We start from the raw sequence: 17,159 nt of genomic DNA on the forward strand, positions 1-17,159 counted from the left end.
TTATGCTTGTCCATTCAAATGCTTATGTTCGAGATGAAATATAATTTGAAGGAAGACTGAAAGGGATGTTGTAATTCCATTATATACATACACACCTATAGACAATGTGTTGGAGCTTATTATTGCAGAAATATTGTATGTGTAATGCCATAGTCCTAATCAGTAAGTAGTGTGTGTATGTGTGTAATAACTATTATATATATATATATATATATATATATATCAAATATATATACAACTAACATTTTGATCGTTCCATCTGAAATTACACCTCTGTGTAGGAATATTTTTCCATCTAAAAGCTGCTGCCAAAATTAGAATGAAGCTCTCATAGGCATTTTGAGTTTTCAGCCCAACTAACAAAGCTAAATCCTTATAAAAACAATTTACTATATAAAACTTAGTAGAGATGAGATATTACAATAAATTTCCCAAACAAACCATTCTTGTCATTGGGTCCCACCTGGTGGTCAGGGGAGGCAATACACAAGTAAACACATAACTGGTTATCAAACAAACCCGCCAATCAGGAGAGGGTTTCACCTACTGGGCTAGGTTTTTTTTAAAACGGTTTGAGGATAGACCAGGTTAGGTTTAGTAAAATTTTATGAGCATATTGTACCCAACAGAATATATGACAAGTCAGGAAGACAGATCAGCAGACCAGCATCTGAACATAGGGAGGGGAAAAAAAAAAATATATATATATCAGCTGAACACACGGGGGACCTCATCAGACTACACACACATCTGAGACATCACATCTGACACCTCAGTGACACCAGGACACAGTTACAGCATAGCTAAACACCATCTTGAAAAGGCAACTACAACCAGTAATCGGCAGCCATTTTAAAGGAGTCTGGCGGTGGCCATTTTAAAGCAATTATGCATTTACGGGTAACTATATTTTCAATTTTTTTTTTTTGGTGTGCAAGTAGTTTATGTGAATTGATTTGAAACTTCATTAGGTCTCCTAACTACCCACAATTTAGCCATTTTACATTGTCTGATTGGCATAACTCTGGACGATTTTCACCTGTTAATTCTACTGCAGCAACGAGTCAAGTTAGTCTAACGCAGATTAATATCTGCCAAATTTTATCCAATCGGTTGGAAGATCTAAAGGAATGGGGGGAAATCATTATTGATCACCAGCACATACCTTTTGGTAAACAGATGGTGTTCAAAACTTGTTGCAAAATTGTAGGTGTGTTTGTCCTTAATTTAATAAAACTATTATTGGTGTTTGTAAATAAATATTAATTTACTCTCTAGTCTGGTTAAAAATTAACTCAAATTAATCGTTCACGCATTCTCACACACACACACACACACACAAAAGAGAAAAATATATAAAAATACACCTTTTTAGCGTAATTTGCAGCTTCCTTTGACGTACTAAGAAAAGATATTCCTACATACAGGAAATCTCATCGATATAGTTCATCAGGGAAAAATGAGAGTATTGCCACTAATTAGTCGTACAAAAATACAAAATACCACAGGACATTTATTGGACCTTTCTAAGGCCGACCATAGACATTTGAATCTCAGCAGGAACTTGCAAAGATTCGAACCACGTATGGGCAGGCTGACTGTAGCATGTTGATCGTTCAATCAACTTGGGTACAACCAGCCTGCTGGATCTTACATGTGATTTTCGCTATCGGCTGGGGTTGCCGGGAAGAAATTTGCACCTTGTATGGGCTGCTTAAGTGAGCAATTTTTTCCTGCCCCCGAAACGCATCACCTCTATACCCCTTTGATGTTAATGACGTTTTTATGTCCGCACTGCATGCCATTGTGTGCTTTTACGGCCTTTTCTAGTTGCTACCGTGTGAGTATTAATATCAGTTTTTATGTTGAAAAATATGTTTTTCGGTAATGCACTAGGTGTGTGTGCCGCCTTCGCAGTTTGTTTTTGTAGTACCAATGGGTTATTTAAAACATGGCAACTCGGCATCTAGAAGGTGGGTATTACCTAGGGTTGTCTTCATGCAAATTTAGTCTGCCTAGCATCCACCCATCAAGGTATTTGCATAATTCCTCTTAAGAACCAGCCCCCTGCCTACGTCAAGGCAGAGGGCTCTTCAGAGGAGTACTGAGGCAGATTGACAGCATGTTTATTAGAAAGCTATGTACAGCACCTTATCCTGACAGCTATGATCTGCCTGCAGTGCATAGAGAAGCACAGAGATCCAGCGTTGATGCCACTAGGTCTAAAATTGGATATGTAGTGAAAAATTTTCATTAGCGCATTGAGGGCAGAAGGGGGGGGGGGGGTATAGGGCAGGCAAAATATAAAGAGACTAAACTTCAGCTTTAAGAACAGCTCAAGGTGGCAATATATGTGCAGAATACAGTAGGGAAGAAGATTGCAGGACAGACACACAGCTCAGATAAAATTAAGTACGTAAGGTGTTGAGTTCACACAGACATACACAGAACAAACATAGGAAGAAATACGAATTTGTGTTCCGTGTTTTTTTCCCCCCCAGATACCAGGTTTTCAGCATTGTTCCTCTGCTGTTAATCTGTTCAGCTGTGACCACAAGTGCGCGGTCATAGGAAGTTATTGCTAAAACCACTGAGAGTGATTTAGGTTTGTCTGGTCAGCCTCATCATCCACAGTATATAAGGCAAAGGGTGATTCCGCTATTTACAGCGCACAGCTCAGCAGCCTCCGAGTAGCTCGTTGTACTACACATGGGAATCGCACTGCTCTCCTCCCTGCTCGCTACCCCTCAATATACATTGACCTAACAACTTTCCCACTAGTTTCCAGTGTCTGAAACTTGCTGTTATGCCTATATAAGTGCACTCTGCAAGGCAATACAGCCTGATCAGTTAAAAGGGCAGACTCACCCACTCAGATTTCTGCTGGGTAGCCAATTTAAGGAAGAAAATGTTCAGATATTTATTGTGCAACTAAACGGCTATTTTTAAAAAGCAACAATTGTATAAAATAAAACCTAAAGTTTCAGGTAAATCTAAGGGTAGCTGCTGGCTACATGTACTCTATGTAAGTTACAGCCCTGTACACATAGGCATTTGCTGAGCATTGTTATAGGATGGTTTAGTCTACAGACAGCACTGCCCTTAAAATCAGTTTTCAGACTATTGGAAAAAGACGCTTTAATGGAAACCCATGCCGAGAAGACACAGGCTGACCTCTCTAGATTTCCAGAACAAGGAGGACAGGAATTGTATGTTGTCATAAAAGAGTATCCTTTAAGGGTGAAGACTTTGGTAAAGTCACTTTGTGGTCTTCAGGTCAGCTTTCTGATGTCAGCAAATGTCTGTGTGTACAGGACCAGGAACACATGACATCCACATCCATGCATAAAATAAAAAAAGAATAAGTCACAAGCCAGGGAAAAAATTAAAAAGTCAAAATTTATTAACATAAAAACTGCAGCAGTAAAAGAAACAAACCATTACAGAGTATGACAAAGAAACAAGGGAGAAAGAGAGAGAGAGAAACCAGGAAACAGGAGCAGGGGGACAACACAGGGATGGGAAGACCACATTATTCTCATTGTTGGTGTATATATTGTATACATGAAAGATGCCTGCCAGGGTCAGATACATATGACAGAACTACTGGGTCAAACCTCACTTCTCTTCACAAAGTAAAAAATGCAATCATTGACCAACAACTAATGTTAAAGCCCAACTTTAGACAAAACTGGTTATTCTGTTTTGGATAAAGCGGGGAAGGGGAGCCTGCGTTAGGTTTTTATAGCCATTTAGAATAACGTCCTCACTTGGCGCAACATATTTACCAGCACACAGCCGACTTCCTGCACTTGACTACCAACACAGAAGGGGGAAATATCCCCAGCGCGGAACCAAAGAGATACCGTATTTATCGGCGTATAACACACACAGGTGTATAACATGCACCCTTACTTTAAGAGGAAAGTTTCAGGAAAAAAACTTCCCACAGCCCCCTACGTATAACACGCAGGCACAGATTACCCTCTATTCTCAGGGTAAAAAAGTGAGTGTTATACGCCAATTTGGTTGACGTTTTAATTTTATATTGACTATTAGCTGACCTAGCTCTAGCTACCACTATACAGATGCAACTAAAAAAAGGCTTCAGCATTGCATCAAAGCGGGTTGCCCTGTACTGACACTTGGTGGGGAAGGCATTTTCCAGCACACTGCTGACTTTCTGGTGGCCATATGGAAGGACACTATATAGACAGCCTCAGCAAAAAATGGATGATGACACTGGAGATTACAATGAGATATCTATGGAGTGTATTTATGAGTGAGACTGTTTGTACATTTGTTCTGTGTTACCTACCTAGCTGTTGTGACCATTACCCAACCAATGAGCACACAGGGAAAATACAGCATTATGACCACTAGATGGAGTTAAGGATCAGCAAACAAGTAGCACAATGCAACAATAAACCTGTGTGAATCCTGTAGTACAGGGGTGTCAAACTGGCGGCCCTCCAGCTGTTGCAAAACTACAAGTCCCATGAGGCATTGCAAGGCTAACAGTTACAAGCATGACTCTCACAGGCAGAGGCATGATGGGACTTGTAGTTTCGGAACAGCTGGAGGGCCGCCAGTTTGACACCCCTGCTGTAGTAGCAATGGTTACATTTATTGGCAGTTCCCTCCGGCATTCACCAGAATTGTTACATTGCATTTTTTCTTACGAAGATGCATTATTTCCTATAATCCTCAGCTCCATCTAGTGACCATAATGTGGTATTTTCCCAATTCACTTTGTTGGTTAAAAAACAACTTTTACAAAATCATTACTGCTGACCATAATATTTGAACATTTGGCCAGAAGAGAAAATGGCTTCGGAAAATGTGATTTTGCCCTATTATCACAACAGCTGGCTAGTTCGCACAAAACGAGCATACGTGCAATTTTGCTGGACAAATAACTATATGAATATTTTATACATATCCCATTATGCATACATTGTGAACATGGACATATAAAAGATGTGTAATTCGCCCTCTGATCCCTCCTGTAATGAATTGTATTGTGACTGTATTGTCTTCCCTGATGTAAAGCGCTGCGCAAACTGTTGGCGCTATATAAATCCTGTATAATAATAAATAATAATTCTAATGTAGTATTGGTTGTTTTTTATGGATGAGGCGCAGTGCTCCTTCAGTGAACACTCCACCTTACAATGTTTGACAGGACGGACAGATAACATTAGACTAAGGAACACCAAAAAAATTAATGATACCAGCATAACAGATAGAAAGAAGTGAGGACACTGCTGGAGACAGGGTAGAATCCACAAGATAACACTGAAAGCAACAGAAAGTGACTGAAGTCACAAACATAGCGAGACTGCTCATTTTATTCTCACAGCCATTACAATGAAGTACCTGAATGAAGCAGCAAAGAGGATTTACCGTACTTATTGCTACATGTCACTATCAAGTCACACCAGTAAGGAGGAATGTTAAGGCAGACAATCTGAATTTTCAAAATGGCTGCACATAACACACTGCAATGCAAGCGTCACTACTGGACACAAATACAAAACACAGCTTTTCTATTCTAAATGTATAAATAAAAAAAACAAAAAAATAGTAAAAGCCTGCCACTTAAAGTGCAACCGTTACTCATACACTGGCAGATGCTTGTTCTTTATACCACTTTGGGCAAAAAGTGATCGTAACCTATTAAAGCCTGAAGAAATAAGCGACGCAACTTGGGTGTAGACTGACGCGCTGCATTCTCTTAACAGCCTCCCAGCCATGGCTGCCTTCTTCCTGTCCGAGTTAGAATACCAATTTCCAGGTGTATATCATTAAATAAACATTATTTATCAAGCTGCAGAGTTCCAGCCACAAAGAAAACGACAGCCCGGTTTGTCTACTCACTTTGCCACATAAAATGTCTGAATTCCTGACCTTTTATTGTAAGCGGAGAAGGCGGCACCGACAAAACGTAGGCCATCTTTAGCAGCAGTACAACAGTGTAAACACCACAAATTCACCAAGTATAAGAAGAAAAACACACAAAATATTCAATACTTATTTCAATTCAAAGTGCTCAGTGAGAAAAAAAAAATACAGCAAACTGTCTTGCGCACCCCTCCAGAAGAATACCAGCATAGAAAATTGCCCCTGTATTGTCAAGGACTTTGTCAAATAAAAAATCAATATTAAAGTAATCCACAGCACCCTGTACTCACCCTAGTGCAAGCAATGATATAAAATGATCAACACTGACAAGAAATAACATACCCCAATCATACTTTTTAAATACAAAGTTACATTAAAGTGGCCCTGTCAAATAGAAGCTGTGTAGTCTGCCATAGTGTAACCTAAGATCACCTAAGGTGTCATGGATGGTTCTTTTGTCATCTATGTGCAGTTGCTGTGGCAGTTTGTCACCCACACTCAACACGGGTGGCCATTTTTATTTGACAAGTGGATATCCGTGAGAAGGTTGGAGTACTAAAGTGACAGACTGAGGAATATTCACCAGTAGGTGGTCACAGCTGCAAACAATCCAGTATTGACACATGACTCCTGCTTTAACAGGACAGTAAAATAAACCTTGTAAACAGTATAAAACGCCTACCTTATCTCATACCTGTACAGGATTGTGAAGCATCCAATGAGCCCCAGGGTAAGTGACTGATTTTTTTTTGTTAAAACTGATAACTAAATACCATCGACTCCCCCAAAGGGTTTACAGAAACCGCACCCCCATATCAGCATGTTTTATCATAGCGCCACTATACTAGGCCTCTATTACAAATCAGATTCTGACTTTCAAGGCACGTATGAATCCTATAGCCAAGAGGAAACAATGACGTTACCCTGCATATCTAAAGTCACTCCACAGCAACAACCAGGATCTAAATAAACCACACTGTGAATAAAGAATACTTCAAGAGCCTGTATAGACAAAGACATTTGTAATTATGCCAGTCTTTTGTTTAACTACCATCCAATTAAGCCTAACAATAATAAAGCTTCCAGTTTCTGCAACAAAAAATACTTTACATTTGTAAAAAAATAAAATCCATTTTACACCATACAGAATTTCATTGAGACTCATGATCAGTGCAGGCTTAGAGCTCTGAACGCCCAACAGCAATATTTCTAAGCCAAATGCATCTATACACATTCTTACTCTCTTTCCAGTTTATAAAATACAAAAACAATCCCTGTTCTAATTTCTGACATTGCTGCAAATAAAGTTTATGATGCAAAAAAATAAAAAAGCCGATTCAGCATTAAAAAAAGACCCAAAATAAAAGCATCAATAAAAATAATACTATATAGTCTACAATAATACAAGCCTATTACAACTCAAGCTTGACAGTAGAACCTGCAATGAAAGTTTTCCTAAAACACAAATCCATTGCCAAGAGCAAGAGATGCTTTACCCATTAAATAGAACAAAGGCAAGCAGCAAACAATAAATCATTTTTCATTACATTGGTCTTATGTAAGGAATATTTATATAGATTTGCGATTTATTTAAAATGTTGCCATTCACATCGCGGATGGAGCTGAATTTTGCTTGTGGTAAAACAAAATAATGGCCCAATGTCGAGCATTTATTTTTCACGCCTCCCTGCACCACAGGAGCCTAACAAAGCGGAGCTTTTAGGTAAACAAGAAGCAAATAATTTGACAGTGCTCATGCCTGAGTGGCCAATCATCAAGCCTGAACACTCGTGACTGACCTGTGTGCTCTGGCACCAGCCAACATTGTAGCTTAGTAGCCTGAAACGGGGGGGATGTGAAAAGGATGAGAGCACCACAAATCTAGCATGAGTCCAGTAAACCTTTATTTCACGTAAGAGGTCAGAAGAGGAAGTCCAGCGCGTTTTGGGGCCCAACACTCCACCCTTCATCAGCAGGGCTTAGATGCTAGCAAGAATACTTTTTTTCCCCCATGTATAATAAAGGTTTGAACAAAGATTGTCTCTGGACAGCCACACTCTGAACAAATTGTAGCCTTTTATTAAAAGAAGGACAGCACTACAAGTCACAGCAAAATAAAATAAAACCTGACTACTGACGCGTTTCGCACTGAAACTAGTGCTTAGTCATAGGGCAGTCAGGTTTTATTTTATTTTGCTGTGACTTGTAGTGCTGTCCTTTTAATAAAAGGTTACAATCTGTTCAGAGTGCGGCTGTCCAGAGACAATCTTTGTTCCTGCTTTGCCAAGTGCATTGCCTGCACCTGAGTTTTCTGCAACGGAGGATATTCATCTGGGTTCCCTTTTCCTATAATAAAGGTTTATTTAAAGTTTACTGAACTCATACTAAATGTGTGATGCCCTCTTCTCTTTCACATTCTTTTTAAGACTAGCCCAGGGACCCCAAACTACCCCAAGCAGACAAAGAGCTGCCTCCAAAGGACAAAACCATCCTACTTTTGAGTCCTGTGTTCTACCAACACATTTTTAAACAGAAAAAAACTTCTGTTCACAGCAATATTACAAAATTACAGCCAACAAAATGGCCCGATTCTCTGCGTTAATGACAAGTTCCCTTTAAAATATCTGAGGTATGTTTTGCATGACGGGCACAAACTTCTGCACAGGCTAGTCTATGTCAAAGTGCAGCTTTTACCCTACAAAGTTACAGTGGGGCCAACATACACACTACAATATCAAATAGATCATACATTAACAGATTAGGATGGTTCTTTCAGGTCTCAGGTGGTAGGGGCCCAGGGGAACTCCCCCAGGATCTGCAATAAGATCTCAGACTGGACATAAAGGAAGGGCAGACCAAACACAGTCAGCTGACACATGAAAAAACAGTCCAGTGGGTCTTGGGTGATCAGGCGTTTTACGGAGGACGCTACACTCGGCAGCCGCCGCGCCAGGGAACACAGGCTCATTGCACGCCACAGGAAGGAGGGGCGGGTACCTGGGGTCTTCTCCACAGTGGATACGGGGGACACGGCAACTCGTCCAGGCTCTTCAGCATCTGGGGAGTCTCTCGCCACTCCTTTTATCTCCTGCAACAGCAAAAAGAGAAATGTGGTAGTTTTAACCATGTACCAAGGCTGAAATAGATCTTACAATCAGAGTGTACAATCTCTAAGATAGTGATACATTATTCAATTTTAAGAAACAATATTCATTAGCTCTTTAGGTAAGATTGTATAGGAAGACCCTCACACTATATTGTACCATATGTGGCCAGTTTTTTTTATACAGCTGGAAGGCATGTTTATGGCAGCCAGAAGAGCATTGGAGATAGGAATGTAAAAGGCATCCCAGATGATCAATTTCTGCCCTGATACAGTAACAGGACAGCCCCATTGATGCATAACTATCTCCTGGTCTAACCACTGTGCACAAGACCAGGCGATGGTCATATTAGGACTGCGGGTACCTCAAAGTGGAGCTGAACAGAAGTCAAGATGTGTTATCTTGTAGGAACAATTAGAAATGTTAAAATTTGTCTAAGCAGTGGATCTGTGCTTCTACCTCTCCTGACGCTTCTTGATCATCACTCTGCCAGTTATCTGAACACCAGTCACCAGGAGGGACAGCTTTGACATAAAGAAGCAAAGCTCTGCCTCTACCACAATGGCTGACTTCATGCAGATACACAGTGAAAAGCATGGAATGGTAAGTCAGTAATCGGGAAAAAAAGAGTAGCTGCCCGAAGATCACAGGCAATACTTGCAACTTTTGCTTTGGTCCAACAAGATATATCATAAGCATTTTTTTCATGTTTTTCGATGGAGTAGCAAAGAGTTAGAAACATCAGGCTTTTTATGTGTTCCTGCTGGGGAGATTTAGCCAGAGCAGGAACAGAGGGGAAATCTTCAACCAAGATAGAATTTCCCCTTGCTTTGCAAATATTTCATCCAACATGTTCTCTGTAGAACAGGAAGTGAACGTGAATCGCCATCAACAGACATCAACATTTAAAAAACCTGACAGGCTTTTAAAGCGATTGTAAAGTCTTGTTTTTTTAGTCAAAAATAAAAAAACATGTTATACTTACCTGCCCTATGTAATGGTTTTGCACAGACCAGCCTGCATCCTCCTATTCTCGAGTCCCTCTTCTGTGATCCTGGCCCCTCCCCCGTGTTGAGTATCCCCACAGTAGACATGTCCCATTAGTTTGCGTCCGAATGCATTTTCGTCCGAATTTCAGGTATTTTCGTTATCGTTTTAACAAACGATAACGAAAGCGCAGAAGATGAAAACCCGAAAGATCCAACATATACAAATGGTTTATTTTCGTTTTCGTTGCGGTCGATTGTGCCTAACCTTAACTCTATTAGTCCAATATTATTCTACATAAAGAGAAAAGATTTGACATTATAGAGACATGAAGAAGAGTCGACAGAGAGAAAAGATTCGACATTATAGAGACATGAAGATTCGACGAAGTAGCTAAAAACATACGATCGCAGTGAGCGGACATTTATGGTGAAATGCTCTGCCCATAGGCTATAGAAGAATTCTAATGTTGGTTGACTAGTAATAATAATTAATAAATATAATTATTATTAGTCATACAACATTAGAATTCTACTATAGCTTGTAGGTGGAACATTCGACCGGAAATGTACATACAGTTTCGCTTCTCCATCGAATCTTTTTTTTTTTTTTAAGATTTCGTCGAATCTTCTTGGAACATTCGGAAGACACCATGAGCCTTCAATGACAGATTCAACCATAATTAATTTGGATTTTTGGCCGAAAGCATTTTTTAACAAAAAACGAAATAAATGAAAACGAAGTTCGGAAGTAACTAAATAAATGTATTTTTCAAACGAAAATGAAATTCCGAAAAAAAATATTTCAGTGTGCACATGTCTACCCCCACAGCAACAGCGCTGGATACAGATGGGGCTCAGGTAAGTATTAGAGGGGGCTGAGGGTGGCTGCTGCACACAGAATGCTTTTTATCCTAATGCATCAAGATAAAAAACATTCTGCCTTTACAACCACTTTAACCCTTTTCTTTAGGTGCAAGTCTCCCAAACAGTGTAAATACACAATAGACACACTGCATTCTCTTATTACGTGAAACACTCACATATCTACCGATATGCAGAGGCTATATCTAGTTTGTGCAGCCTGTTAGTTACATGACAAACCTTAAAGAGGAGTTCCGCCGCCCCTCCCCCCACGGAAGTCAGCAGCCGCAAATCCTGCAGCTGCTGACTTAATATATGGACAGTTACCCATCCAGGGTTCCCGCAATGTCGACACCCCAGACAATTTTCAGGTCAGCTGTCAGGTGCTGCCGCCGCCATTTATGTTAAGGGAAACTGACAGTGGAGCCTTTTGGCTTCACAGCCATTTCCCTACTGCGCATGCATAAGGCGCGCTGTGCTAATTGGCCTGGCGGCGGAGGACGACGAACCTCCGAGGCGTGGCGCCATCTCCAGAAGTAGGTCAAAAACAGCTACCCGTTCCCCCCCCCCCCCGAAAGGTGGCAAATGTTGCACCCCAAGGTGGGGGGACAGATAAACGGAGGACGCACTTTTAAATGGAACTCCGCTTTAAGTACAGCAATTGCCCATTTAAAATAATTTTGTGGCGCGTCTGATAAATGCATGTGAATTTTGAGGAGTCCATTTAAACTATTTGTAAACCCCAATATTTCATATTCCTGATATATGCCTGTTGTACCATGTACTTGTATGAGAAAGTAGCCTCTTCTTGTATTGCTTCCTTTGTGTAAAATACCTGGTGTTTCTGCCAATTCCTTCCTTTTGAAAGCGGACCACTATAGGCATTTGAGCACAACGTGGTCAGTTTTCTGGCTGTGCTGAGAACTTGGCCTACTCTCCTCCAATGATCAGACTTGTGTTGACACAAATGTTTTGCCTTTTGTGACAGACACAACCGAGACAGGTGCTTTTGGAGTATGGGCTGGCCTTCTACCCACTGATTATGGCCCATTGAGGAGACCTGGGATTTTATCTGGTTCTTCCAGTCAGAGCATGGAGGAGAGCTGGATCCTGAACCCTTTACTGGCCAGGAGTATCTACCGGGATTATACAGCCAGGAAGTTCACAGAACAGAGGTGGGTCTGCGGAACCATTGTGTCGGACAAAATGTGCAGACAGGGATATCCAACTCTTCTTAGGCATATTTCTTATGTTGCCCCCGCTGGTCTTGGAGAGCTACATAAGGAAAATTATGGCTATTTTACCCCAGCTACTACCAATTTTATATTATTAACTTTTTATACCATGTCTGCCGAAGATGTGCCACTTAGTAACCTAGATCCAAGCTGGATCTGGGGCTGTGGAACTGTTTCTGGGCATCCTGGTGAGCACACCCTGGCTAATCAAAACTTATTGTGGACATACTTTCCAGCAAAAGGCAGGGTGGTAATTCCTGTGAATACTAGCAATACTGATGACATGCCTAGGTGCCTAGCTGTTAACTAGATTAAGGTTTAAAGGTTGCATTGTCATGTTTTTACTGGCTGTACGTCTCATCTTACCTATGCTAATATCCAGGGGAATGTCCTCCTGTAGGTATAAAGTATGTGTCTAGGTTTAAATAAACAGTTATTCATTTGGATTTACCGCAACATCTTGTCTGCGTTTGATGTATGGGGTAAAGGGCTAGTATTAGCTATTGGTCTGCTGGAAGGGTTTGAAGGGCAGGAGGCACCGGTTGGCGAAGGGGACCAAGTCGGGGTGCCAGGCAGTCACACCTTTCATTTCTATTTTTAACCAAAATGGATTGTTTTGAAAAAGCCACAAGCACCTACTATTGAACATTGGGTGAAACAGGTTAACAAAATCATAGAAGATGAGAAATTAATCTGTACCAATAGTAATAGATTCAAAAAGTTTCTTGCTAAATGAGAACCATGGATTAATCTTAGTAAAGCGAACAGGAGTCTACAGTTCCCTTCTCCATGAAAGGGAGGCGACGCTTGCATTTTTCCCCCCAGATGTGGAATTTTTCATATAGAGAATTCAGGAATCTTATGTTGTAGTACTTAAAAGACTCAGGGATTCCCCCCTTTCCTTTATTTTGAGTAATGAATGAGCGACTGTATTGGGGGATTTGTATGAGGTCATTTTTTAATGTCTGTTGGTTATGTTTGTCAATTGATTGTAAAAAAGACAATTTAAATAAAGATTATAGAAAAAAAATGGGGCGAAAGTGAAGGTTCACATATACTTTAATTTCTCGCTATCTACGAGAGTTTTTCCCCCCCCCCCTTCCTGTACTGCTGACCAACTGGCACAAGGTAATGTTAGGACAAATCTCCCCCATGAGGAAATGAAGAGCAACAAAACCTGACAGGTAAACTAACCCTACAACAATCCATTCAGCACAGATAAACAAGCTTTCGAAAATGCTCACAAATGGTAACAAATTATCTTTCACTGTCGTGCAATACGTTCGGATAGCAATGTTAAATCCCCATAATGACAGAATCTGCAGGTACATGAAAGCAATGAATCCTGGCACTGAAAAACAGAATAAGACCATTCTGTCAGGTTGCTCTCACCTTGTTCACAAGTGAAGGTGCTGCTGCTCTCTTTCGTTGGCTGTAGCCGGAGCGCCGGTAGCAGTAGTGCGGTTTGCAGTAAAACTTTCCTACAAAAAAGGAAATAAAAAATTAGCTTTTAGCACGAAGACAGATTAGTGCAGACTTGTGTACTTGGACGGCCAGTCAGCTGGTGAAAGTACATTTTGAGCTGTGGGGTCAGTGACTGAACAGCAGGCAAATGTCTGACAGTAACAATGTGACAGTGTGTCGGGGACAAAAGATGCCCAATGTCACATCCAGTGCTATAGGAACGGAGGAGGAACAGCACGCTTTAACCCCAGCATAGCCAAAAAGCCCATTCTGTATCCAACATAGCTCAATCGCACACACACAGCATGGACAGACTAGGTGGGAGCCAGTTAAACTGCCAGTATAAATGAATTAAGATGAGATACTATTTGTGTTCAGTCATTCCTTGAAGGACAATGCTAAGAGACAAGTAAAACCAAGGAGTGTACTGCTAAACAGGAAACATTGGTACTGTGCAAATGCCAGGGGTGCATAATATATTACAGCAAGATTTAGCAAGCTAAATAACCCAATGTAACTAAGGCAGTGCTAAAAAAACAAAAACACTCACTCATAAAAACAGAGTGCAAAGCATTAGTAATTTTAAACAGAGCAAACATTCCACTAGTGAACTATTACTAAGTACTAAATATAGTGGACTTGGGGGGGGTTGCGGTTTACTCTGCAAGGCAACCAACAGCTTCCATCTTCAGCCTGTTCATTTAAGTTTTGAAAATTAAAGGTAATAGCTGATTTGGTTGCGGTTGCCATCTGACCTTGTCCTTCAAATTCTGTCTGCTCCACTTTTAGTAACTTCCCCTCATTGTATTATGCGAGTATGTTCTTAAAGCACAGCATTGCCTCGTTTGCTTGGTTAATATCTTCATTTCAATTGCTTGCAGTTTAGCATATACATGATAAATTAGGGGAACAGATTGTTCTCAGAGAAATATTGATTTGATTTAGCAAGTTGCTTACAGCACATCAGGACTGTAGTCTCTTGTTTCGGAAATATAATGTATGTGTATACTTCCTAATGTGTAGCCAAACCAAAAAAGAAAAGTGGAATTAAATGAATGCTTGCCAGGTCCAATATGTGGTGGATGCATCAGTTTAAGGCTTTTTCCCTTTAGTTTTACCTGGGGATCCTGCTAGTAACAAACCTCCTATTCTAGGGTGGAAAAGCACACTCACTGTACTTTTATCTATAGATGAGTAGCGTTTTCACCCTACAACAGAACACCTTCCATTCTTCTCATAACCATAACAGGGGATGGGAGGCGATCTGTAGTTCAGCACACTTCCTAATAACATTGTTTGAGATAACAAGGGCCCTCTGATTCCTCCTGTATTGAACTGTATTGTAACGGTACTGCCTACCCTCATGTTGTAAAGCGCTGCACAAACTGTTGGCGCATTATGAATCCTGTATAATAACAATGTTAAGAATCCCTGTAGTATATCCAATTAGGAAACCTTCATCTAAATATTTGCTGGTACATTTCAAAATTGTGACCAAGACTTGGCCAACCAAGGGCCTAAGTTCAGAGGGGTCAAATACAAAGAATGGAGTTTCCCCTTAGTGATTAAAGCCTGGACCATTGTGACTATAAATCCAGCAAAATGAAAGCCAGCAGAGGAACCTAGCCCTCCTATATTGTGTCCTGATCAGCTCTGCCAAGATACTGCCCATCTTGCAGTCATGGAGGTGCAACAAGATATGACCAAATAGAAACCAAGACCTCAGGTTTGTCCGTTGAGCAAGACATTTCATCCTTCGGGAATATATTTGCCTATGGACTGGATCTAGTAAAATGATGGACCCCTCAGGGCTTTGACCACTGACAAATCAGGCAATGTCTTCACTATAAAGTTACCAGGTTTAAGCATTTCATAAGGTTTATGACCCAACCAAATTTAGCAGTCTCAGCGTGCCTTGATTGACCTTTGCAAACATAACCTTATGTGATCTCCATGATCGGTTGTCATCATATTCACTAGTGTTGCACCGATGCTGGTATCGGTGCCGATACTAAGCATTTGCATGAGTATCGGTACTCAAGCAAATGCACCGATACTTTCAGGCTTGGTTCTGTTAGCAGGCAGTGGGATTAGTTAGTGGGGGACTAACAGCTGAAATATTGTATATTATAAAAATAATTTTTTTTAAAAGCCAGCAATTATCGGTTAAGGAGCGGGGCAACTGCATCCTTAAACAATGACTCATTCAGCTGTCAGTGGGGTTCCCCTGTTGACAGCTGAGGTGTAAAGAAAGTTCCAGCATTTGGAGCTGTCAAAAAAAAGCAGCCAGGCAATGTCTAACAGCAGCATTGCTCAGCCCTGACACAGATAGATAAAAAGAAACATTGTTTATTCATCTACAGATCAAAGGGATGAACTTCAATTTGCAGATAAAGTCAGTTTATAGCAACCTCTCGAGTAACAAAAAAAAAAAAATTATAATAAAAAAATGTGTATATATATATATATATATATATATATAATTTTTTTTAGTATTATTACAATGTTCCCTTTTAACCCTTAATTTACTCTAATCAGAACCAATTAACTCCTTATTCTCCTTCCAGCTTAATTTTTGTTTTCACTTCTATTTTATAAACTACTAATAATTAAAACTTTGCTTGCACAGAACTTTTAAAAAATGGGCCGTGGTCACACCGGACATGTGTGAGCTGGCTTCTTAAAAAGCCGATCTGGTTCACGTTTTGCAAATGGGATGTGGTACAAAATGCATCCGATTTGCATATATGTAAACCAAGCCTAAATATGCCTTGGCCAACATACTATTTAGGAAGCGCTCATGAAAGGCTACAAGCCTCAAGTCTCACCATCCTCCAGGTCATAGGCGTAGGCAGACAGGCGCAGTGTGGTGTTGCAGTAGTCACACTTGAAGCAGCTGCGGTGAAAGAATTTGCCTTCAGCACTTAGACGTTCCATTACGTACACTCGGCGGTGGCAGAAAAAGCAGACATCACTCCCACCGATGTTCTGTGGGAACTCCTTCCTGAATGAAGCCTGTGTATGAACAGAGGGAAAGAAGTAAAAAATTGTTGAAAGTGCAAAGTGAATTGTACAATTATCTACATAACTGAACCCAGGCTGTGCAGGGCATGAAACTTCAGTACCACTGCAATGAATGAGCTAAAGAGAACCTGTCATCTTAAAGTGTATATCAGGGAAAAAAATGGGGGGGGGGGAGATTTTGACTTGCCCCATGTTTTGAAGTAAAGTACAGAACACAGGCTTGATATTCATAGACCCTAGTACATCCCCAACCAATGAATTAGATGCGTGGGCAACAGCTAGGCAAAACAGAACTGTGCCAACAGGCTCATCAATGACAGGGGTCAACAGAAGCAGCTTCAGAGTGTCACTACAGGAACCTAGGGACTGAAAGCTTTTTAATTCAATTTGTTCATGAATGGGGAATGCCTTTTGAAATTTAGCAAGTCTCTTTGTACCCAAAGTGTAATGGTGAGACATCTAGCATAGGTGGATTCTAAAACAGGCTATCCCTTGCAAGATCTTGAGGGTAGAATGAATAGAAAGACTGTATTCCTGATAGAAGCTGTAGCTTTAGGGTAGACTCTGGTGGCTATGAC

The 17,159-nt window shown here is 40.6% G+C and overlaps 1 protein-coding gene across 19 annotated transcripts in view; it reads right to left on the bottom strand.

Annotated features, from left to right (window-relative positions):
- MICAL3 (microtubule associated monooxygenase, calponin and LIM domain containing 3) overlaps positions 1-17,159 on the bottom strand; it is a 235,800-nt gene that overhangs the window by 58,973 nt on the left and 159,668 nt on the right. For all 19 annotated transcript variants that reach the window (XM_040345339.1, XM_040345340.1, XM_040345349.1 and 16 more), the window contains 3 exons: positions 16,386-16,572; positions 13,486-13,574; positions 8,902-8,992 (listed from right to left, as the gene is read on the bottom strand). In XM_040345339.1, the coding sequence (XP_040201273.1) occupies positions 8,902-8,992; positions 13,486-13,574; positions 16,386-16,572 (367 nt within the window). The remainder of the gene's footprint in view (positions 1-8,901; positions 8,993-13,485; positions 13,575-16,385; positions 16,573-17,159) is intronic.

This window comes from Rana temporaria, chromosome 3, assembly GCF_905171775.1.
Source record: "Rana temporaria chromosome 3, aRanTem1.1, whole genome shotgun sequence".
In the NCBI taxonomy this organism is placed as follows: Eukaryota; Metazoa; Chordata; class Amphibia; order Anura; family Ranidae; genus Rana; species Rana temporaria.